Here is a 25,942-nt window from a genome sequence, read left to right on the forward strand (position 1 = left end):
ATTGGAGGATGTCTTGTATGCCAGACACAGGTCACCACTTAGCAGTTTGTAGGATACCAAGTATAATGACAGAGCTTACAGTCAATCCATGTAAGACTTGTTGTTTAGGCCCTGTATCCTTTCAGTAAGGTACCTCTATGTATGTTCTACTTGTTGCATCGGTCTGGACCAATACATGCCAAAGGCAGCATTATATTCAATGACTGGCCTAATGAGGGCTGAGCCATACATACAATAATACATGCCAGACTATTACTATTGTACATGATTGCAGTTCTGCTGTTCAGTTTCTCTTGAGACAAGAGTTATGACTGAAAAGGGTCTGCTGACCAGCTCACTCACCCGGTTACCAAATTTTAATAAATAATGTAACACACATAAGATACATTCTCTTGTGACTTTTGGATATCAACACAACTGTCACCATAATATCTACCATAAGGCATAGATGTACAAACACAGGTCTAAGTTCCCTAATTTTAATGAAAATCAAATACAGGTGAAATCAATTTCACCTTTCTTAACACAGGTGTACATGCACATCCACACACAAAATCACTGGTCATATTGTACCAGCCACAAGATAGTATGCATGCAGATCACATAGCTATGTCCTTTGCTTTTGTTCATCCACTATGATAAATTTTGTGCCTCACAGAATACAAAAACAGCTTAGCTGTGCAAGTTGCAAGATGCACATCATCAACAAAGACTATCACATTTTAAATGTTTTAACTATGTTATATAGTTGTGAAGCAAACCTGTTTTTTTGATTAAGTATCCCCACTCGGTTTATAAGGTATACACAGAAGGCAGAGAAATTGCACAATCGCCATCAGCTGATGACACATCTTAACAAAAGTTATTTTTAATACAGGCTCCAGATGGGTGGTGGTCCTATCATTCATCCTGGTTTCCATCTTAAAATTTAAACACACACTTCACCTACTAATGAAATAACAATAATGAGCCTACCTGCAACAAGCCTTCATCGAAACGCAGCACTTCTAGAATATTTTCTGACTGGATGAAAGCTGAGAAAAGAGAGAGAAGGCTGTGATTAAACTTTGAGGTAGAATATTTTCATATACAACATTCACAGCACTTCAGCCAGTCATTGTTTTTGTTCATACTGGACAAAACCAAGCTGTAGAGTTACAAAGCACAGTGCAACATTTTGCACAGGAGTACAGAACTGCAAAAGGGTTAAACATGTATTGCAACCCTACCTACACAAAGCTGGTATTCCTTAAAATTAGCTCTGCAGACTTGAACCAAGTTTTAATACAGGTAAGAAGTGAAGGTGCAGATCACAATGTAAACAACGGGGAGGAAACTAATGTTGGTTCAATACACCAGCAAAGTCATTTGATGTTAACGACCCTTTAAACCATTCTATTTGAAGCCAAATAAGGTCAAGACCCTGCTTTAATCCTGAGATGTCTCAATGGATAATGGACAGTAAAGCAGCAACCACCCAAGTCTTACTTTGTATCAGGTGGCTAGTCAATTTTATCTTAACTGGGTGACTATAAAACCCTCCTTGCTGCCTAGACTTAAGTCATATGCATCATTTACCTCTTAAATTTGCTCCATCATTCTTCCATCTGTCTAAGAAAAAGTACTAGGTACTCATTAAAGTGGATGTTAATGTTAAAAAGGCAAATCTGGGTTGGGAGGGTGGCCTAATGGTTAAGGTGTTTGCCTTACAAACACAAAGTGCAGGATTTGAGTCTCACAAGGGATAACTGGCTAGGCTTACAATGGCTCGCAAGGGCAGTTAGCTTAGTACTAACCTATGAACCTAAGTACATTGTTCTCAGATCCAGACCCAGCTGTGTACATATACGATAGCTACTCATCAGCTTGAATTTCTCTTATCCTTTTTTTTATCTAAAATGCCCATTTCCCAGAAACAAGACAGAGTGTCATGTGGAACACAACACCCCAAAAACATGCCAACTATTGTCCTGATTACATTTATCTTCTGCATTGATGATGGACTGCCCCCAAGCCAACCTGCATAAGTATGTGTACTAGTATGTGGTAACCCACCCCCCCTTTTTGCAGGCTACCACAGATAGAGCAGATGAATCGTCCTTACACTAGCTAACCACATCTACTCCCACAGAGTAACTGATATGATGCAGTAGAATGGGTAAATCCGTTACCAGAGACCATGTCTTTCCCCCACTCACTCAACATTCTGTATGATGCTGAAGAACAATGGCTAGCAACCACTTTCACCAATGGCTGGACAGTCCAGAAATTAACAGCAGTTCTGCAGCATAACCACCCACTTTCAGAATACCAAATGCCTTGAACAAAAGAAAAACAAAACATGAAAACAGTAGCCCCAGAATGTGTACTTCAACCTACATAGAACAAAAAAGTACTCCTTTTCTGTCACCGGTGCTCCATTTCCAAACTCAGATCATAGGAATCACAGAAAATGTAGGACAACTGAGTCTTGTGACCATTTATGCCTTCCCAGTACCCCGTTTGTTCAATTTATGAATACCTGTCCAATTAACCCATTCCTGTTTGACTGGAAATAATGTATCAGACTTCCTGATTTGCCATGGAGCACATTCCAGAGGTGGGAATGGAGGTGCATGATGAACCTAACTTGCCAAAGTATTTTGTTTACTTGTTGATGAAAATTTAAATCTCTGGTTCTGGTATTTGTGGATCTACAAGAGCTCTATGACCACTGGGTCATTAATGGCATGGAAAGCATGACATACATCTTCCCTCAGAAGTCTGTAAGATACTGAACAGAGAGACACTGCCTCGAGTCTTTTCTAGTAGTTTAGGAGTTTTTAAAAAACACTAATGATCTTAGTTAGAAACCTCTGGTATTCTTTCTAGTTTGATAGGTCTAGTGAGGTACATCCCAAAGGGAGCATTGTATTCAATTATTGGCTTAATCAATGCCGAATATAAGGAGACAATGACACTTTTAGATCTGGATATTCCTTGGTAATTAGCTGTAAGTAGAACTTTCTGACTACTATCATTACATGATGTTCAAAGGAGAGAGTGAGTTATCAACCCATGTTCTAAGGTCTTTAACATTCTCATTTTGGAGTAGGAGTGACGTCTATGCTGTATGTTGTGCTGGGGGAGTGAGCGGTTTATGAAAGGTGACAATATTGCACTTTTCTGCATTTGATTTAGGGCTATTTTTAGTACACATCATATTTGTGAGTCTAAGTTCTTGCTAAAGGGCTTGGGTGTCAGAAGGGGGACTTGACAAAGACTCCTAGTTTACAGTCATCTGTAAACTTTGTTAGCCAGAGATCTTGGTTGATGGTGCACTTCCCATATTGTCAGAAAAAAAAAATGCCACACAAAATAGGTTCCAGCCAGTGGAGCACCACTGTTCATCTTCACACTCTTTGAAAAGGCACCCACTACCCACACTGTACGGGGTCTATTTTTTAGCAAATGTACCATCCATCTTACTACATAGAGATCCATTTGTAATGCATTAAGCTTACGAACTATGTTACCATGGGGAATGGCATCAAACACATTGGTCAGGTCATAGTACACTGTGCGGACAACAGCCTGTGTTACTCTTTTGAAGGAGTTATCTATATTCATTAGACAAGATCCAAGACAAACTGCTGTGTCCAGCCTGATGAGATTTTTAATATCATGTTATTGGGTCAGTTATAATATGTTGCATGGTTTTACATGCAAGACTTGTCAAGCTGATGGCTGAGGTTAGTGATAGGGCCAACCAACCTTGTGAAGTGGCATCACTACTGCTGGGCGCCAAACCTCAGGTACAAAGTCAGTGGCTAGTCTCAGGTTAAACGGCTTAATGAGTGGCTCTGCAAAGGCTTGTTAAGCACTGTTTATTAAATAGCCAGGCATACTGCCAGGTCCCACTGACAAAGTATTTTTTGTCTTGAAGAGCACATTCATTACTGATTACTTGGGGGGAACTAAAAGATTCAGGGATAAGTGAGCTTTGGGTAGAAGCCCTCGAGGAAAAACTTGCATTGAATTTATTTGATCAAATACATATTGACAAGTACTACAGTGGAGCAGCTGGTGCCATTATTAATACATTCAGAGCACTGTTGGGTGTAATTTCTTAGTTTTCTACTCTAGGTAAAGGAGGATTTGGAATTGTTCTTGGCTTCAGATGCTAACCTAAGTTTAGAACACGAGATAAAGAAGTTAGGTACTTACCATAACATTCCATGCGAGTTGTTTATCTCACCTTCATTCTTTACTGATGGGTTCAGAGCCAATCCCTCGGCTCCAAGTCAGCACCTACTGCAAAGCTCGAGGATTTCAAGTAGCTCGAGGCCAAGACCCTATCCCATGATGCACCCTGAGTTACCTCAGATCTTGTTAGCTGCGTGAAATAATACCATATGCCATTCTATAACTCCATAACAGAGAAAGTATAGAAGGATTGAGTGACCACGAAGGATCTAACATCTCAGTCTTCTGAAAGCCCAGGAGGGGGTAGGAGGGAGGGGTGTAAGAATGAAGGTGAGATGAACAACTCACATGGAACGTTATGGTAAGTATATAACTTCTTTATGCAAAGTTATTCTATCTCGCCGTTCATTCTTTACTGATGGGTAGCGTCCCAAGCACCATCAACCTCGGGTGTGTCATGGTGAGTATATTTCTCAGGACCATGGACCAAAGTAGGCCCTGTCAACTTTGTAATGAGTGATAAATGTATGAGGTTTTGACTAAGTGGCTGCTGCGCACATGTTATCAATAGGAAGCCTGGCAGAAAAAGCAGAGGATGTAGAAACAGCTCTGGTTGAGTGAGCTTTAATTTTATACTGTAAGGGCATATTGGCAGCTGAATAAACAAAGGTGATACAATCAGATAACCATTTAAACAGTGTTTTAGCCACTGGCCTACTGAGAATGAAACAAAAAGCTGGTTTGATTTCCTGAAATCTTTTGTTCTATTCAAATAAAATCTGAGCTGTCTGTGAACATCAAGTTTGTGCAGCATGTACTCTAAATTGTTGGAATGGTTGGGGAAGAAAACTGGCACATCAATAATATGGTTGAGATTAGTTTCAGTACAAACTTTGGATAAGAAAGAGGGGTTTGTTCGAAGTGAGACTGTCAGCATGGAAAATCAAATTGGGAGGCTTAATGGATAAGGCCTGAAGCTCTGAGACACTGCGGGCAGAAGTAATAGCCACTAAAAAGATGGTTTTCCATGACAAGAATTTGAGGTTACATGAGGAAGCTGGTTCAAATGGCAGAAGAATTATGTGGGTAAGCATAAAATTTAGATTCCATGGAGAATAGGCAGATTTCACAGGTGGTCTGATATGAAAGGTCCCTTTGAAAAAGGCTTTGGATAATTTATGTGACATAATATTCAATCCTTCAAATTCCAGATGAAATTTAGAAATGGCAGCTAGTTGAACACGACTGTTGCTGCTGCAGCTCCTTTATTGAATATCATGGTTAAGAAATCTAGGACAGAGGCCATAGGGGCTTGGTAAGAATCAATATTGTTTTTAGAGGCCCATATAGAAAATGTTTTCCATTTGCTGAGGTACAGCTATCTCGTAGAGGATTTATGAGTTGATAGGAGAATTTGCTTCTTCTCATGAAAAAGGTTATGGAACCTGGCTATGATGGGAATTGCAGCAGCCAAGCTGTCAGCTTCATGGACTGCAGAGAGGGATGAAGTTCCCCCGACGAGTGTGCCAGAAGGTCTGGAAATGGGTCCAGAATCCAGGGGTCCTCCAAAAGATGAGGTCGAAGGAAGGGGAACCAAATCTGACAAGGCCAACAGGGAGCTATTAGAATGATGGTCCTTCCCAGGGCTTTGGCTTTCTGCAACACCTTGGGTATCAACGGGATTGGTGGGAATGCATAGAGGAGACCTGGGGCCAATCGTGAATGAGTGCGTCCCTTGAGGCTTTTCCCAGAGGGGGAATCAGGGCAAAGTAGCTGCTGCATTTGGTGTTCATGTGACAGGCAAAAAGGTTGCAGCAAGGCTGGCCCCACCTGCGGAATATCCTGTCCGCTATTTCCATCTTGAGGGACCACTCGTGGGGCAATAAAACTGATCTACTCGACTTGTCTGCTATCATGTTGGATTTTCCCAGGATGTGCGATGCTAACAGAAAATGCTGGGTGGAAATAGCCCACTGCCATACTTTGAGGGCCTCGCGACAAAGGTGGTAAGATCTGGTTCCTCCTTGTTTGTTCAAATACCAGACCACTGACATGTTGTCCATCTGAATAGCAATCGTACCCAGAGGAAGTGTGTCCTGGAAGTACTGCAATGCCAGAAGTACTGCTCTCATCTCTAGGATACTGATATGCAGAGATGTCTCGATCAGTTCATGTGCCTTGGGCGGTCTTTCCCTGAAAATGCCCCCCCACCCTATCAAGGAAGTGTCCGTGGTCACTGTGGCTGCTGGAGGGGGTAGCACAAATGGGCGTCCTATAGTAACATGAAGTGAGGTCAACCACCACTGAAGATCCTTTTTGCAGGAATTTGTGATCATTATCATGTGAGACATGGGAAGCTCTTGGTAAGACCATTGAGTGAACAGCCGCCATTGCAATATCCGTATCTGCATATGACCTAGTGGTATGGCTAGAATTGCTGCTGCCATCATACCTAACAATTTCAGAACTTCTGATACTGGTGCTTTGTTTCTGGATATTAGAATGTGGACGTGCTGACGAAGAAGTAAGACTTTTCTACTGGAAGTCTTAGCGTGGTGGTAGTGTCCAGTTCTGCTCCGATAAAGACGATATGCTGCGATAGCGACAAGGCAGATTTTTCTGAGTTTATTGTAATGCCTAGCTGATTGCAGAGTGACAGAGTGGACTCCCTGGTTTGAATAAGTTGATGCCTGGTGGTGGCAGTAAGGAGCCAATCGTCTAAACACTTGGAATCCTAAATGTCTCAGGTGAGTCGTGACCACTGCCATGCATTTGGAGAACACTCTGGGGGCTGTAGTGAGACCAAAGGGCAGGGCTCAAAACTGGTAATGACGGGCTCCTAGCCGGAAGCGTAGATGATCCCTGGATGGCCTGGCCATTTTTACGTGGTAGTACGCATCCTGGAGATCTATCAAGCACATCCAATTGCCTTTCCCTACGAAGTGAAGTATTGACTAAAGCGTGCAAGGGATCAGTGGGAGAGTGGTCTCTAGGGACTGAGTGTGTTGACACCAAAGGTTAAGTACCACTGAAGCTTTCTCATGTGAAGCCTGGTGAGAGGGATGAGAAGGATGGAAGATGCCATGTATCCCAGGGCTTGCAGGAACCTCCTCGCAGTGAGGTAACTTTTGGAAGCCAGCTGGGTGAAGTAGAGAGGCAGGAAGCTCTGCTGTTCTGGGGATAGGAAGGCCATCAGGGTTGCTGTGTCTAGCACAGCTCCCAGGAAAACAATTTTCCTGGTGGGGTTTTGCTTTGATTTTTTTCTCGTTGATGGTGAACCCTAGGGAAGTTAGGAGTTTTTTGACAAAGAGAAGATCCTGGAGCAACTTTTCTTTGCTGTTCGCCTGAATGAGGCAGTCATCCAGGTAAGGGGAAATCTGTATATTTCCCTGAATGCAGAATGCTACAGCCGGGGCCAAGCATTTGGTGAGTACCCTAGGAGCAGTAGATAAGCCAAAGGGCAGTGCAGAGAACTAAAAGTGTTGATCGCCTGCTCCGAAGCGCAGGAATTTTTTGCACGATTCCCTGATGGGGATGTGGAGGTAAGCATCTATTAGGTCTCATGTCACCAGCCAGGCATTTTGTGTGAGCATTGGCAGCAGCTGCTGCAAGGTTAGTATTTTGAATCTGGGGACCACCATGGAGGTGTTCAGTTTGGATAGATCCAGGATGGGATGCCAAGTGCCCTCTTTTATGGGAACAAGGAATAGCCTAGAGTAAAAACCTTTTCCTGTTTGATTCGGAGGGACAGGTTCTACTGTCCCCTGGGATTTTAGTGTTTTTACCTGTTTTAATGCCTCTGGTCACTGGATTGGGGGAAGGTCTGGGTACCCTCTTAGAATTGGGAGTTCGCTGAAGGAGAATCTGTATCCCTGAGAAATGATTTTTAATACCCATTAGTCCTTGGTTATTGAGATTCAATTGTCCTTGAAGAGGGTGAGCCTTCCTCCTATTTTCAGATGAGTGAAAGGAGGGCGGAGGGGGGCGGGAGAGTCATTGCGAGTGCTTACCACAGAAGCTTGGCTCAGAACTCCCTGCCTTAGAGGCAGAAGTGGTCCATTGTTTGCTTCTTTGCTGGCCCTGGGATTGGGGCCTGGATGTCCTGTCCCTGCGGGGCTTACTTTGGCCCATTGCTTAGAGGGGAAGTTCTTGCTGAATCTGGGTGGTTGAACTTGAAAGAACTCTTTTACTGCTTGCACAGATTTTGTTTTGTCTTCCATCTTTTTAAGTACCATTTTTGCTTTTTCCCCAAACAGGCATTCCTTATCTACGGGTGCATCAATAAGTTTAGACTTGACATGATCAGGGAGAGGTTGTTCCTTCAGCCATGCATGTCTTCTAATAACGGATCCTGTCACTGCTGCCCTTCTACAGGCTTCTAGGGCATCATATTGACACTGTAATGAGTGGTTGGCCACTTGACATGCAGAGTGTAGTAATTCTGCCAGCTCTTTTGAGTTGGCACTGTCAGGAGAAGTAGCAGTCTTTTGTTTTAATTGTGTTGTTGATATTTTAATACATGGAACTGACAACTGAGTGCTCTGATAGCTAAGGTTGCAGAGGTGTATACTTTCTTACCCCAGCTGTCCATAGCTCTGAAGTCTTTGTCAGAAGAAAGAGGATTCTTGCCAGAACTAGTCTTAGCTCCTTTGGGTCCCTGTGTAATGACCTCCGGGTCTGCAGCAGGGTTCCTCTACAGATATGTGTGAGAATCAGGTGCTCAGTAGTACCAGTCAGGTTTAGCTGGAGCAGGAGGCAGGGCATCAGGGACTAAACTGGATTCAAGGAAAACATCACCCACCACTTCTAGAATAGGTGGGATGGCCAGGGGTCTGTGCTGGGGCAGGTCCAGAAACTCTCCAAGTCGTTTCTTTGACTCTGGGAAGTCCTGAGATTCCATTGAAAATATTCCCTGAGGAAGTGTAGGGTTTCCCCGAAGGAGAGGTCCTCTGGAGGGGAGGCAGAGGGAACAGATTCATCTGCACCCGAATCCTCAAATAGTTAAGGGCCGTTGTTCCTCTTCAAAGGCAGAATAATCAGATTCCTCAGACTCTTGGTCTGTCAAATTCTGAAGAAGGAAGCTTTTTCCTTTTTGGAGTGGGGGGGTTGAGTACCTTGGATAAAGGAGAGGAGATCCTCTGCCATTTTAAGCATTTGAGCTTGGGGTGGGGGAGCAGTAGCAAGATGGTGGCTAGAAGCAGATTTCCTAGAATTGGCCTGGCTTCAAGGCCGGAGACAATCTGGCAGTCTCTGTGAAATGGTAGTCGGAAGAGATGATGTTGTTTTTTGTCTAGAATCGGTAATGTGAATGACCTCCTCGGAAGCTGGTGTCTGTGTCGCTGCTCCGGACCCAACCGATGCAGAGACAGCCAAAGGCTCGGAAGACAAAGTGGATTTCTGCAGCATACCGGACTCCGAAAGGGTCTCGGCAGAGGCCTGCATAGAAAGCAAGTCGGGCTTCAGGGGCTGCAAAAGCGCCTCACTGAATTCCGGAGAACTGACTACTTGCTTAGCAGTAGCATCATCGGAAGGCTTAGCCTTGTGTGGCCTGTCTCTATCTTTACGTTTTTTCAGAATGTCAGCGGATTGTTGGATGACGGGTGCCATATCGGAATTCAAAGACGGAATACGAAAATAATTGCCTACAAAAAGAGCTCTACAGCGAATGGTTCTCGCACTAAAGAGGGCACAGAACAGGCAACAAGGGAAATTGTGGTCGGGGCCTAAACAAGTGATGCAGTAAGAATGAAGGTTTCGGTGTGAGATCTTCTTTCCACAGGTGAGACAATTGTTAACTTTTTTGGACATCGGTTAGAGCAAGAAAAAAGGGCCCCTAACGGGGTACTTAGCTTTAGACGTTTTCTGCTGAAATTCTACTTCTGGTAGTGACCAACCGGCACTTGTGCAAACTGATTCTGCTATGAGCTTCACTGCAAGAAAGGCTGAAGCAATGACGTTGGCTGTCTTGCTTTATAGTACTGACGACCTGATGTCAGACTACAGGTGACAGCAGCTGGCGCAAAAAAACATTGACATTGGTATTCAGGCCAGCGGAGGGCTACCACAGCAGGGATAACCAACAGGTGATGACTACAATAATGAAACACAAAGAAAATGTTAAGGTTAGCGAGTATGTCAAGGAGAAAAGGGGGAGAGACTGTATTGCATGATTTGGAGATATCTAGGAATAAGCATGACACCAGTTTATCATCTCTGGCCAGAGAGATAGTGTTGATAAAGGATAGGAGGGCAGTGGTTGTGGTATGTTTTGGACGAAAGCCGTGCTGTGTGGGAGTGAGCAGATTTTCTTACATCAAGTGCCCCATGACTTGCTTATATATGCATTTTTCCAGTATTATTGAGAGAGGTGAGAGGATGGTAATAGGACTGAAATTAGGAAATCAACAGGAAGCGGTTGTAATACACACTTTTACTGTCACATTAAGCGCTTTCATCTGCATAAGTATTTATACTTCATCAGAATAACATCAAGTCAGAGAAAGCCATCTTAAAATAAAATTAAAAGCCACATGACTGAATCACATTGAACCCAATTACATTCTTAAAGGTCCCATTAACATGTGTTAATCATAATTTTATTTAAGCTGGCGGACGAAAGTGCTTAATGTGACAATAAAAAGGTGTGTACTACAACTGCTTTGAGTGCTTTCATGTTAATTTTCTTGGTTGGATTTATGTTCAACTGTGTTTTAGGACTGAAATTAGAGATTTCTGTGGAGTTACCTCCTTTGTGTATAGGTCGGGTACGGAATTCTTTCCAGATAGAGGGAACTTTTGATTTGGACATAGAATGGTTTATCATTATAGAGACTAGGAGGGCAACAGAGTCTGCTGCTGTCTGAAGAAAGTAGGAAGATATATTGTCAGCAAATCTAGAACAGGGTTTTAATTTGCACAGTAGAGATTTAATGTAGCTGGTAGGAAGTTCTTTAAGGAAGAATTTTTAGTAGAGTTATGTCTAGAGGAGGGATCAGGTGGACTTGTGTTAGAATTAGAGGGAGCAGGAGTTACCAACTTGCTAATGGAGTCAATGAAATAGGAAATGAAGATAGAGGCAGTTTCTAGGAGTGTTTGTTGGGCAGCGATTAGGAGATGAGGGGTTACCAGGATGTAGTATTTGATTTACTGAGTGCCACAATTTCTTGAGATTTGACCTTTGTGAAGTAGATGTGTTGTTATAAAAATCTTTTTTTTTTTTTGTTTTTATCTTTGTTGACATTTTTTGTAAGGTTTCCGGGTTCTTTATATTTTTAAGTGGTATAGGAAGCTATGGTTCCAGAAGTATCATTCTATCAGTAGAATGGACTGAATAGTGACCATTCGGAACTTTGGCTGTCTAATGGAGTCATTCAAATTGCCAAAATCCAAAATAGGTCTTGGGTCCCAGTTTTTCTTTGGCATCAACAAGACCTTTGAGTAAGTTGCAAATCCTTGCTGGTCTGGGGACCCATACAGATGACTCTTTTGGCAAGGAGTTTTTCTATTTCTGTAGCAGCTGCTTTTCTCTGACTGTGTGGAATTGTCTGGGATGTTTGCAGATTGATTTAGGGGCTGAAGTAAAAGGCTATGCAATAACCTCTGGATATGATCCTCTGCACCCAAGTACTTTACTGATGTCTGTCCAGGTTTCTGGGTGCAGGAATAAGCATCTCCGACTGCCTACACAGTGAAGCAGTGGGGCAACCTTGCAGGAGAGCAGATAAGGCTTTTCAGAAAAAGGACTTCTGAAGCCCTGGTTTGTGGGCCTCCTCTGCCACATGGGTAAGGTCTACCATCTGAGTTCTCCCCTGTGCTGCTGGGGGACCTGTCCCCATATTACGCCCGAGAAGGACTTGCAACTTACAGAATCATACCTTCCTACACCCTCTCTGCTTTCAAGAAAAAGGTCCTTTGAGGGGTACAGAAACATATCCCTATGGCAGACGATGTCTTCTCATCTTGCTCACTCCTAGAGAGGATTTCTTTCACCTTGGGGCAAAATAAAGTGGATCCATCAAAAGCAACATTGATGAATAATGACTTGACAGACTCCACAAAATCACAGGGGCGCATCCAGCAGTGCCCTCTCATGGCAATTCATGAACCTGCAGTTTTCAAAGCTCCCTCTGAGAAGAGAGAAATCAGCCTAGCGGAGGCATCCAACAAGGACTGTAGGGTGCCCAGTTGTGAAGAAACATTCATGTCCTCCATGGACATGGACCCCAAGAGGGCAGTGGAAAACTTCTTGAACAAGTCCTTCTGGAATCTCTTGGTGTGTGCAAAATAGTTCAACAACTGGATAGTGAAGGATGCAGATGCATAAACACGCTTCCCAAACCTGTACAATTTGGGGGATGGACAGAAGAACTCTGTTCGGCAAGTTCTTTCTTGGTGCTACCACCACAGCATCTACTGGGGGACCCTTGCTCCAATGGACTCAATCCTTCGGTGCAACAATGTATTTATCCATCTTCTTGGTGATGGGCTTTGTGACATCCGGATCCTTCCAAGCTCAGTGGAAGCTCAGGTCCACCATCTCATGCACTGGAGGGGACTACCCAGGAAATACGTGAGCCAGCTCAGAAAGCATCAAGGGACAGTGACTCCCTCCTGGGAAGTGGGAGGGGGGGGTCGGAATATTAACCACCTTTCTGTCTCAAAAGTTCAAGTATTTCACAGAAGACACCCTCAAAGGGTGATCTGGGGGGGGCAGGATGAAGAGACTTCAGGACCAAAGTAGACAATTACACAGGAGGTGGACCCGAAGGGAGCAAGTATGCCTTGCCACAGCGGTGGAAAATGCTCTGTCCATGGGAGAAACAAGGGTCACTTTGGTAAGAGCTGAAAACAACTGCCCAGGATGGCTCAGAGCCTCACCATGTTCCTGCCTCAAAGCAAAGGTTGAAGCTGAGCTGTCAAGTGCCAAGGCCCCAAAAACATCTGAATTAAACCCAACCCCCCGGAACTGACACAGACACTATGGCTCCAACATCCTTCCAGCTCCATTAGAGCTGACTGGATCAGAGATGTAGTCCGAGTAAACAAAAGCCAGGCCTTCTAATCTGAGACAGACAAACTCAGAGCTCTCCAGTCCGATGGCTCTGAAACCAGAGGTCAGATCAGAGTAGGAGTCAACAGCTGGGTTTGGGCTGGTGGGAGACTGAGCCAGTAAAACTCCCAACTGAATTTGGGCCCAGAGAATTTCATCACCCTGTCCACAGGCACTTTGGTTAGGCTCCTAGATGACCTGAGGGATGAAAAGGTTGAGGGTGGCCTGGAAGTCCTCTGAGTGGGGAGGAGAATGGATCCAAGAAGGTATTGGCTCTGGAGTGTAACTACAGGAGCGATGGACCAGTGATTTAGTTTGGACTCTCAGTGGATCTGATGAACCAGACAGATCCAAAGGCTTAGAAACTTTTTCAGACGAAGCTGAACCCAAAATGCAGGAAGGAGAATGATCAGGGGGATAACTTCCAGGATGCCTTGCCATCAGTTGATGAATCCCCCTTGGTCTTCTCAGAAGATCTGTTAGAAGGAGGGGGAGCTCCAGATGATGAATTAGTCGTAGATGTGGAAGGTAACAACCCTTCCGACGCTAGTTTGTTACAGTGATCAACCAGCACTTGACGATTAAAAAGTACAGTTGTGTACACTTTCCATACATGTAGATTCACTGTTGCAGTCATTAAATTTGGGTTATCTGCTTTCAGTAGCCCTCAGTCGGCCTGATTAACAAAGTCTTGGGTCCTACGTCAGTTGCTGTCTCTCCTTCTGTAATGTCAGGTTGTCAGGGGTATAAAAAGTATAGTTTTGTACCTACCATAAATGTAGATGTTCGAGTGTTCACCCTGCCGCAGTCATCACACTTGGGTTATCCTGCCGTCAGGCAGTCCCGCAGTCGGCCAGAGTTCCAAAGTCTTGGTCCGGCATCAGTTGCTGTCGCTTCCTCCCTGATGTCAGTGCGCCAGGGGTATATAAGAGGCATCCGACGCTATTTTCTTCAGTTTTTCTTGCCCCAGATGTCAGGTGCCCCCAATAGGTAGGCAATACATATTGCTATATAAAAATATACAAGTAAAAATAAAACAATACTTTCAGTCACAAGCAAATACACCACAGAGGTTGTATAGGATAGAAAGGTATGGTTAAGTCCAGCTAGTTCAGAAGGGATGGAGGGAGGGTAACCTGGACTGCAGCAGGGTGAACAGTCTAACATCTACACTTATGGTAGGTACACAACTGTACTATGTTCATCGTGTTACCCTGCTGCAGTCATCACACTTGGGTTGCATCCCAAAGATAAGGATGGGTGGTGGAGTTAAACAGGGTTAGAAGAAGCTAGTAGGCCCTGCAACACAGCAGTGGCAAAGCCAGCTTTAGTCTTAGAATATAGAGGTAAGTTATAGTGTTTGGTGAAGGTGTGCACTGAACTCCAAGTTGCAGCTTCCAGATTATCCTTGGTTGGCACCCCCCTGAGAAAGGCTGCTGATGTAGCTGTAGCCCTGGTGGAGTGGGGCCTAATGTTAGCAGGTACCGGTTTCCCATGATGCGTGTAGCAGAAATTAGAAGTTATGTACTCACCATAACGTTCCATCTGAGTAGGTGTATTCATTTGTCTGCAACCTGTGGGTTATGGATCCGATATCGGATCTGAACCGGCATGGTTTACCAGCTATGGATCCAAGCTCTCAGCTCCTCCCCTCACCCATAATACCCTGCTCTACCCTCATGACCTCAGATCGAGTTTGCCAACAGCAAGAACACCCTGAAAAGGGTAACACATAATATGCAGGAAACTGAAAGGCCAGGGGGATAGGAGGGCGGGATGGTTGCAGACAAATGAATACACCTACTCAGATGGAGCGTTATGGTGAGTACATAACTTCTAAATCTGAAGTAGGAGATTCATTGTCTGCAACCTGTGGGACAGAGTCCCCAGCTACCTGAATCTTGGGCGCCATCATGGAAGGATATTCCGGAGCACCGGAGCCAAAGGATGCTCTACCCTAGATGCAAGATCCAACTTGTAGTGGGAAATAAAAGTATGAGATGAAGCCCACGTGGCTGCTGCACAAATATCATCTAGAGGAATCCTAGCCTTAAAGGCTGCCGAGGTAGATACTGACCGGGTTGAATGGGTGTGTACACCCTCTGGTGCGGGCCTTCCTGAAGCTTGATAAGCCAATAAGATACACTGTGAAATCCAGCGAGACAGAGATACTTTAGAAATTGGCTTGCCCAAATTAAATTTAGCAAAGGAAATGAACAGCTGGTCGGATTGCCTATGGCCAGCCGTTCTGTTTAGATAAAATCTAAGTTGCCTGTGAACATCTAAGGAGTGAAGCTTGTATTCACCTTTGTTTTCATATTTAGGAAAGAAAACAGGGAGGTTAATGGATTGATTAATGTTTGCTTCAGAAGCTACTTTAGGGAGAAAGGACGGGTTGGTCCTGAGGTAAACACAGTCCGGATGAAAGACCAAGTAAGGAGGTTTAGCTGATAATGCTTGGAGCTCTGAAACTCTCTTGGCCGATGTAATGGCTACTAAAAGGGCCGTCTTGAAAGACAAGAATTTGAGCTCCACCGTAGCCGCTGGTTCGAAAGGGGGGGGGGTCAAGGCCTGGAGAACTAAGGAAAGATTCCCAGGAAGGAACCGCTTGTTTTACAGGGGGCCTGAGAAGGAAAGTACCTTTAAGGAGAATTTTACACAACTTGGCTGACATGAGTGGACTAGAGTCATGACCAATGTGATAATGTGAAATTGCCGCCAGTTGTACTTTGACTGTGGAACTGCTGGCACCATCGTTAAAAAGAGTGGTTAAGAAATCAAGCACTAAAGGGAGAGGAACCGTGAAGGGATTCAGGCCTTGCCGCTCCGCCCACAAAGAAAACCGTTTCCACTTGCTGCTGTAGACTTTCCTAGTGGATGGTTTATGAGCTGCCACCAGGATCGCCTTACCTACACTTTCATACAAATCAACCAAAAAAATATTTAAATTTTACAATTTAAATGCTGAAAACTATCACTTAGCTGGAGAGCTGGAAAAACAATCTGGTCACCATGCGCGGCAAACGAGATCTGGGGTCAGGAGGGTAGAGCAGGGTATTATGGGTGAGGGGAGGAGCTGAGAGCTTGGATCCATAGCTGGTAAACCATGCTGGTTCGGATCCGATATCGGATCCATAACCCACAGGTTGCAGACAAATGAATCTCCTACTTCAGATCATATGTAATGTCCTATCCATTTTGAAATGGTCTGTTTTGAGATAGCTTTTCCTTGTGATCCTACAGCATATGCTACAAAGAGCTGGTCAGAGTTTCTGAAAGCCTTAGTTTTATCCAAGTAGTAACGTAATTGTCTGTGAATGTCCAAAGAGTGCAGGAGTCTTTCTCCTTTGTTCTGAGGATTTGGAAAAAAGGTGGGCAAATGAATGGTTTGGGTTAGGGCCACACTGGATACCACCTTTGGCATAAAGGAAGGGTTCGTTCGCAGAGAGACTCCGTCTTGATGAAAAATGAGGAAAGGCTCCACTGCCATTAGTGCCTGTAGCTCTGAGACTCTTCTAGCTGAAGTTATTGCTAGCAGCAGGGCAGTTTTCCATGAAAGAAACTTTAAATCAGCTGAGAAAGCTGGTTCAAAGGGCGGTAGTGTAAGTTTTACCAGAACAAAGTTGAGATACCAAGTCGGCGTTGGTGCTCTCCTGGGTGGTCTTATGTTCTTAGCCCCTCTGAGGTACTGTCTTAGGAGTGGATGTGAAAATAAAGGAAGATCCGTGCTGTAATGAGCTGAAATTGTTGAGGTGTGGATCTTAATAGATGAAAACGAAAGTCCTTTGTGCAACATCTCAGTTAAATATTGTAGAATCTGAGGAATGTTTGGATCAAGGGGATTTTGGCCTTTAGCCTGGTTCCAGGCGCAAAATATTTTCCATTTGTCTGAATAGGTTTTCCTGGTGCTGGGCTTCCTGGCCTCCAGAAAGACATCCCTAACAGCTTTGGATAGAGGTGTTGGTTGATTGTTTAGGTAATTTGCCATGCAGCCAGGTTTCAAGTCTTGAGCTGGCTGTGTAGAATTTGATTGTCTCGCTGGGTGAGCAGGTGAGGAATTTGTGGTAAAATCCATGGTGGGCCGTGGGCCATGTTCTTTAGAATTGGATAAGAGTGCTGGCGTGGCCAGTCTGGTGCAATGAGTATCATTTGTGGCCTCTCTAATCTGACTTTCAGCAGCACCTTTGCTAGAAGAGGCAGTGGAGGAAAGGCATACACTGTTAATGTTTTCCAACTGAATGAGAGGGCGTCCACTTTCCAAGCTTGTGGGTGGAATGTCCTTGTACAAAATTTTTGAAGTTGGTAGTTTTGGGGGTTGGCAAACAGATCTATGTCTGGCGTCCCATTTTTGAGTTATCATTGCAAATACTTGTGGATCCAGTTTCCACTCATGGGGATCCATGATGTTTCTGCTTAGGTCGTCTGCCAATGTGTTTTTCTTTCCTGGCAGTAATTGTGCTTGTAGTTGAACTTGGTAAGACAGTGCTGTGTTCCACAAGGTCATTGCTTGCCTGCATAGAGGGTAGGAATGTGTGCCCCCTTGCTTGTTGATGTACCACATTACTGTGGTATTGTCCGTCTTTATTATTAGTTGTCCTGGGTGTAAGAGGTCCTTAATAGCTGTTAGGGCATTCTGTACTGCCTGCATTTCCTTTTGATTGATATGCAGATGCCTTTGATCTGTAGTCCATTTGCCCTGAATGCACTGTCCTGCCATGTGTGCTCCCCAGGCATAGTCCGATGCATCTGTTGTCATAGTTTGCCTGGCTGTGGGTAATGTGAAAGGCTGACCCTTGTTGAGGTGACATGCCTGTGCCCACCATAGAAACTCCTGTTGAAGGCATGGAATGAGTGGTATCATTGTTTCCAAGCTGTGGCTGTGCTGAGTCCATACGCTTTTCAGGTACCATTGTGATTTCCTCATATGCAGTTTTGTAAATGGTATTCGTAGTATGCAAGATGCCATGAATCCCAAGGCCTGCAGAATTTTTCTTGCAGGGAGTTGGGTCTTTGTTGCCATTACTTTGAAGTATTGAGTCAGCTGCTGTTGCTTGTCTGGCGTGAGATAAGCCATCTGGGCCGTTGTATTCAAGCTGGCACCCAGGAATATTATGTTTTGTGAGGGCACTAGTTTTGATTTCTTTTCGTTTACTGTGTACCCTAGGCAACATAGAAGGTGTTTGACAAATGCCAGATGTTTTAAAAGAATGTCCTTGCTTTCTGCTTGAATAAGGCAGTCATTCAGGTATGGGTATATTTTAATTCCTCTGTCTGCAGTATGCAATTACTGGTGCCAGGCATTTTGTGAAGACCCTGGGCGCAGTAGATAAGCCAAAGGGCAGTGCAGAGAATTGATAATGGGTTGAACCTGCAATGAAGCGGAGATATCTTCTACAATTTTGTCTGATAGGGGCATGCAGGTATGCCTCCTTGAGATCCAACGTTACTAGCCAAGCCTTCTTGCCCAGCATGGGAAGAAGCTGCTGTAGTGTTAGCATCTTGAATTTTGGTACTTGCAGATAGGTGTTCAGAATTGAAAGATCCAGAATGGGTCTCCATGCTTTGTCCTTTCTGGGGACTAGAAAGAGTCTAGAGTAAAATCCTTGTCCTTGCTCCTGTGTAGGTACCTGCTGAATGGCTCTAATGTCCATGAGAGCTGTAATTTGTTTTTGTGCCTCTGCCCATTGATTTGGTGGCAGGTTTGGCATTCTTTTTATTCTTGGCAAGGTATGAAAGTGGAATCTGTATCCTTGTGAGATTATGTTTAGGACCCATTTGCCTTTTGTGATGATGTGCCAGTTGTCTGCAAAAAGTGCTAATTTTCCTCCCAAGGGAGCTGCCAAGAGAGATTTGTTTGGTAGTTGGAGGGTTGAGTCACTGTGTCTGTCTTCTGCTAGCTTGGGGCCTGTCTTCACCTCCTTTCTGGGTTGTGGCATCCCATTGGCGAGGTTTGTAAGGGCCTTGTGACTGACCTCTGCTCCTTGGGCATCTGTATTTGCCCCTCTGTGGTCTGTCAGAAGCTGGAAAGGACCAGTTCTTTGTTGGCCAATTTCTGCTGAAACGAGGGGGTTGTACCTGTAAAAAATCCTTGACCATCTGCATAGACTTTGCCTTATCCTCCATTTTCTTTAAAACCTCTTCTGCTTTGACACCAAATAAGACAGTCTGCTGTAAAGGTGCATCCAATAATTTTACTTTAACATGATCAGGTAGGGTTTGTTCTTTTAACCAAGCATGTCTGCGTATGACAGACCCCCGTAACAGCTGCTCTACAGGAAGCTTCCAATGAATCAAATCCACATTGTAAAGTATGTTTGCCTACCTGTTCTGCTGCATGCAACAGATCCTGCATTTCCTTGAATTCCAGCTTGTTCAGAATGTGTGCTCAGTTTTTGTTTTAATTGAGACATTAGGAATTGCTGATATTTCAGCATGTGAAACTGACAATTTAATGCTCTCATAGCCAGAGTAGCTGAGGTGTATATCTTCTTTCCCCATCTATCTAGGGCTCTGGAATCCCTTTCAGAGGATACAGGATTTTTAGCCATAGAAGCTTTAGCCCCTTTGGGACCCTGGGATATTGTTTCTGGGTCAGCCAGAGGGCTTTTATAAAGGAATTTGTGTGTGTCAGGTACTCTGTAGTATCTGTCTGGTTTGGCTAGAGCAGGAGGTAGGGAGTCTGGATTTAGACTAGACTCTAAGTAAACATCATCCACAATATCTAAAAAGTACAGTTTTGTACCTATCATAAATGTAGATGTCCGATAGGAATGCATCTGCAGTCCTTACAAATGGGTTGTCCTGTCGTCAGGCAGCCCTTCGGTCGGCCGGATTCCAAAGTCTGGGTCTGGCCTCGGCTGGTGTCGCTCTTCACCCGACATCATAGCTGCAGTTATTCGGGTATAAAGGCATCAGCCAATGCCATTTTCCTCAGTGTTTCTTACCCCAGATGCCAGGTGCCCTCTAGGAAGGCTAAATTTGGATAAATGCAAATGATTCCAAATAGTAGAGAGCAAACAAAAAATAAGCATGTATGTACATATATACAAACAAATACACCATAATAGATTCCCCCAGCTAGCTACAAGATGGGAAAATACCCTAGGAGTACCACAGAGGGGAAGGAGGGTGGGTAATCCTGACTGCAGATGCATTCCTATCGGACATCTACATTTACGGTAGGTACAAAACTGTACTATGTCCTTCAAGGATGCATCTGCAGTCCTTACAAATGGGTAGAATACCATAGCCAAACTGGGGGAGGAGGAGAAATAGAATTATGGTGTAGTTAAGATCCCTTGCAAAACAGCCGTGGCAAAACCTGCTCGGGATCTAGAGTATAATGGTAAATTATAATGCTTGGCAAATGTATCGGAGCTCCAAGTAGCAGCCTCTAAAATGTCTTTGGTAGCCACTCCTCATAGAAAAGCTGTGGTAGTGGCTGTAGCCCTTGTAGAGTGAGGCCTGATGTTTTCTGGAGTTTTCTTCCCATGGTAGAAGTAACAAAATCTAATGCAATTTCCTATCCACTTAGAGATTGTCTGTTTTGAAATTGCTCTTCCTTCCTTTCCTGTTGCATATGCTACCAGTAGCTGGTCAGTTTTTCTATTGTCCTTGGTCCTGTCCAGGTAGTAGCGTAATTGTCTATGTACATCCAAGGTATGCAACAGTCTTTCTCCCCTGTTCTGTGGGTTGGGGAAGAATGTAGGTATGTGGATAGCCTGATTCAAAGATACTCTGGAGACCACCTTAGGCATAAAGGTAGGATTTGTTCTCATGGACACTCTATCTTGATGGAAGATCAGGAAGGGTTGCACTGCCATTAATGCCTGTAGCTCAGATACCCTTCTTGCTGAAGTGATTGCAAGCAGGAAAGCAGTTTTCCAGGATAAGTATTGCAATTCTGCTGTTGCTGCTGGTTCGAAAGGAGGGAGTGTCAATTTTTCTAGCACAAAGTTCAAGTCCCATGCTGGCAATGGTGGTTTCCTAGGTGGTTTTACATTTTTAATTCCTCTCAGAAACTGCCTGAGCAGAGGATGTGAGAAGACTGGAGGATCCAAGTCGTATTCTGCTGAAACAGCTGATGCATGAATCTTAATGGAAGAATAGGACAGGCCGTTGTGGAAGAGCTCTGCCAAGTATTCCAGGATGTTGGCTATGTTTACCAGTGACACATTTTCTCCTTTTGCAGTACTCCAAATGTGATATCTTTTCCATTTTGCTGAATAATTTTTCCTTGTTGAGGGTCTGCGAGCCTCCAAGATAATGTCTTTAACCCTTTGGGATAAATTTGGGTTAATTGGTCTTATGCAATGTTCCAGGCAGTCAGCTGCAGTGTTTTCAGGTTTGGATGCAGGGTGTTGTAGTTGTTCTGCGTTAACATCAAGGGAACTAGAGGTAGGGGCCATATTTGTTCCCGAGACTTGCTCCTCAGTAATGGGTACCAATGTTGTCTTGGCCAGTCTGGAGCTATCAGAATGATCCTTGGACGGTCCTCTTTGATCTTCAATAGCACCTTGTGCATCAAAGGAAGTGGTGGGAATGCATATGCTGTCAAGTTTTTCCAACTGAAAGATAGGGAGTCCACTTTCCAAGCCAGTGGGTGGTACGTCCTTGTGCAGAATTTCTTCAGTTGATGATTGCGTGGGGATGCAAATAAGTCTATTTCTGGGAGACCCCATTTTCTTGTAATGGTTTTGAAGATGTCCGGATGCAGCATCCACTCGTGGGCATCCGTGGTGGTTCTGCTTAGCATGTCTGCTAGGATGTTTTCTTTTCCTGGTACAAAAATTGCTTGTAACTGGATGTTGAGGCTCAGGGCCACATTCCAGAGGTCCATTGCCATCCGGCATAGAGGGTACGAATGTGTGCCTCCCTGTTTGTTGATGTAACACATAACTGTGGTGTTGTCTGTCCTTATCAACAGTTGGCCTTGTTGAAGAAATGGTCTGAATGTCTGAATTGCCAGTTTTAATGCCAGCATTTCCTTTTGATTTATGTGTAGGCACAGCTGGTCTTGAGTCCATAGACCTTGTATGCACTTGTCCAGCATGTGGGCCCCCCAACCGAGGTCTGAGGCGTCCGTTGTGATGGTTTGGCTTGGTTGAGTGCTGTGGAAGGGTAATCCTTTGTTTGATTGACATGCCTGAGCCCACCATTGGAATTCTTGCTTCAGGCATGGGATTATTGGAATTTGGGTTTCTAGGCTGTGCTTGTGCTGAGACCATAAATTCCTTAGGTACCACTGTAACTTTCTCATATGCAGTCTGGCATGTGGAACCAATATTATGCAGGATGCCATGAAGCCCAAGGCTTGCAGGACTTTTCTTGCTGTTAGATGGTTCTGCTTTGTTAATGCCAAGAAGTAGAGAGGGAGTTGTTCCTGTTTTTCTACTGTTAGGAATGCCATCTGTTTCGATGTGTCCAGCTCTGCACCCAAAAAGGTTATCCTTTGGGATGGTATCAGCCTTGACTTTTTTATATTGACTGTATATCCCAGGGCTTGTAGTAGATAAATGACCCTTTTCAAGTCTTCTGCTAGTTTGTTTTTGTTGTCCGCTTGTATCAGGCAGTCGTCCAGGTAAGGGTAGATTTGGATTCACTAAAGCCTGCAATGAGCAATTACTGATGCCAGGCATTTCGTGAACACTCTGGGCAGTAGATAAGCCAAAGGGCAATGCTGAGAATTGATAATGCTCTGATCCTACAAGAAATCTGAGGTATCTTCTGCAATTTGGTCGTATGGGGACGTGCAGGTATGCCTCCTTGAGATCTAGAGTTACCAGCCAAGACTCCTTGCCCAACATGGGAAGAAGCTGCTGTAGGGTCAGCATTTTGAATTTTGGAACAATGAGGAATGTGTTTAAAGCGGACAGGTCGAGAATAGGTCTCCATTTGCTTTCTTTTCTTGGTACCAGGAAGAGTCTGGAGTAAAATCCCTGTCCTTGTTCCATAGATGGTACCTTTTCTACAGCTCTCATCCTTAGTAATTGAGCTATTTGTTTTAGAGCTTCTGCCTTTTGATTTGGAGGTAGGTTTGGCATTCCTCTCTTCCCTGGTAGAGTATGGAAGTGAAACCTGTAACCTTGGTCTATTGTCTGCAAAATCCACTTGTCTGTTGTGATGAAATGCCAGTTTACTGAAAATAAGGCTAGCTTCCCGCCTAAGGGTGCTTCCAGTTGTTCCCTGGTAGGTGGTGCCACAGTTAAGTCACTGTGATTGTCCTGTGGTAGTGGTAGTGGCTGTGTCTGTTGTTGCACCTCGCTGGTTGTTACCCTGCCACTGGCGTCCCCTGTAGGCACCCCTGGATTGACTTCTGCCTCTTGAACGCCTATTCCTGCCTCTCTGAGCTCTGGAGGAGTCTGGAAAGGACCAATTCTTGGAGGGCCAATTCCTGCTAAACCTTGGAGGTTGGACCTGTAAGAAATCTTTCACTGTCTGGACAGATTTTGCCTTCTCTTCCATCTTCTTTAGCACCTGTTGTGCAGGAGAGCCAAACAAATTGATCTTGTCCATGGGAGCATCTAGCAGCTTTGATTTGACATGGTCTGGTAAGGGCTGCTCTTTTAACCATGCATGCCTTCTGATAACTGTGCCAGTCATGGCTGATCTAAAGGAAGCCTCCAGTGCATTATAGCCGCATTTTAAAGAATGGTTACTGACTTGCTGAATGTTATGCACCATTTCCTGAACAGATTTTTTGTCTAATGGTTCATCTGTGGACAGCTTTTTGGTTAACTGGTCTAGCATAAATTCTTGATACTGGATCATGTGGAATTGACAGTTCAAGGCCCTAGCTGAAAGAGTAGCAGAAGTGTAAACTTTTTTACCCCATCTCTCTAAGGACCTGGATTCCCTTTCAGAGGGGAGGGGGTTTTTGGCAGAGGTTGCTGCTACAGCCTTAGGTCCCTGGGAGATAGTCTCGGGATCTGCAAAAGGAGCCTTATACAAATGATAGTGGGTGTCCGGGACCCTGTAGTACCTATCGGGCTTAGCAGGGGCCGGAGGTAGTGAATCAGGAGCAGTACAAGCATCATTAAATGCATCATCTACAACAGGGAGAACTGGAGGTATGGCTAAAGGTCTATGTTGTGGTAAATGCAAAAAAGTTCTAAGCCTTTTTCTAGAGTCTGAAAAATCCTGGCCCTGCCACTGAAATTGTTCCCTCATAGCATGTAAGGTTTCCCCAAAGGAAAATTCCTCAGGCGGAGAGGCAGAAGGAATGGACTCTTCAGCATCAGAGTCTTCATAAGGGGAGAAAGGACCCTCTGGAGGGTTTGTGTTATCTGAATCATCAGAGGAATCATCTGTAGAAACTGGCTCAGGGGGCTCTGCTCTAGGCCTCTTTTCTGGAGGTGGGTGAGAGGCCCTGTCTGGATGAGGTTGGGATCCCCGAATTAAAGAAATGAGATCCTCTGCTAGACTAAGCATTTGTGAACTAGAGCTAGGCCTGTGAGAGGGAGTCTTAGCAGGCACAGATTTAGTAGTTTTAGCTGCTTTAGCCCTGGCAAAGGCCTTAATGGACATGGTTGCAGGTGGCCTAGCAGCGCCACGTGCAGGGGTTGAAATATCCAAGGGGATAGTGTCAGATAATTCCTGAGAAACTGCAGTAGCAGGTGGAATTTCAGAAGCCGATTCCACCAGGTTGGATGAGGCCTCGGCTGGAGGTAAGTTTTCGGCTGAAGGAAGAACCGCGTGCTCGGTTTCAGCCGAAACCGAGACACTCGCGGTTGGCTTAACCTCGGTTTCGGCCGAAACCGCGGACCGCGAGTGTCGGTCCTTTTCCCTGCGCTTTTTAGATATTTGCGTAGTCGGAGGATCCGACGGCATAATATAAGCGAAATCGGAGCCGAAAAACTCCTCAGCAAATTCAGACCGACGTCTAAGCGTCCGCCGGTTAAAAGAAGCACAGGCTTGACAAGCTGCTACGTCGTGGTCTGGGCCTAAACAAGGTAAGCAGTACGAGTGGAAATCTTTATGAGGTATTTGTTTCCCACAAGTTAAACAGTTATTCACTTTTTCTGACATCGGCTGAGGCAAGAAAGAGTCCCCAACGGGGCACTTAGCTTTTTAGAAGTCTTCGGTAGTAGTAGAAGTATTCGGTAGTAGTAATCTCTGGTTCTGACTGACCGGCACTTGCGAACAGCTTCTGCTTCGGGCGCCACGCGGCAAGAAAGACTGAGGAAAATGGCGTTGGCTGATGCCTTTATACCCGAATAACTGCAGCTATGACGTCGGGTGAAGAGCGACACCAGCCGAGGCCAGACCCAGACTTTGGAATCCGGCCGACCGAAGGGCTGCCTGACGACAGGACAACCCATTTGTAAGGACTGCAGATGCATCCTTGAAGGACATCTGGAGGGATAGCAAGTGTTCTGTGCTGGGGTAGTAAAAGAAACTCTCGGAGCCTTTTCATAGAATCAGAGTAGTCCTGGCCTTCCCAGTGGAAATGTTCCCTCATGGTATGTAAAGTTTCCCCAAAGGAGTAGTCTTCAGGGGGAGATGCTGAGGGAACAGAGTCTTCAGCATCAGAATCTTCATAAGGGGGAAAAGCGTAATCCTGTTCCTCAGAAGAATCTGAGGAAATAGAAACCTGGTCAGAGGAAGCATAGTCCTCCTCTTGTCTTGGCCTTTTATCAGGAGGTGGATGGGAACCCCTGATTAGGGTAATCAAATCTTCAGCCATCTTAAGCATCTGTTTCTTAGGCA

The 25,942-nt window shown here is 44.7% G+C and overlaps 1 protein-coding gene across 2 annotated transcripts in view; it reads right to left on the minus strand.

The window, feature by feature from the left end:
• Window positions 1-25,942, minus strand: part of TMEM131 (transmembrane protein 131) — a 3,850,119-nt gene that overhangs the window by 3,319,164 nt on the left and 505,013 nt on the right. For both annotated transcript variants that reach the window (XM_044072169.1, XM_044072168.1), the window contains exon 2: window positions 976-1,034. In XM_044072169.1, the coding sequence (XP_043928104.1) occupies window positions 976-1,034 (59 nt within the window). The remainder of the gene's footprint in view (window positions 1-975; window positions 1,035-25,942) is intronic.

This window comes from Protopterus annectens, chromosome 5.part0, assembly GCF_019279795.1.
Source record: "Protopterus annectens isolate FY-2018-M chromosome 5.part0, PAN1.0, whole genome shotgun sequence".
Lineage (NCBI taxonomy): Eukaryota > Metazoa > Chordata > Ceratodontiformes > Protopteridae > Protopterus > Protopterus annectens.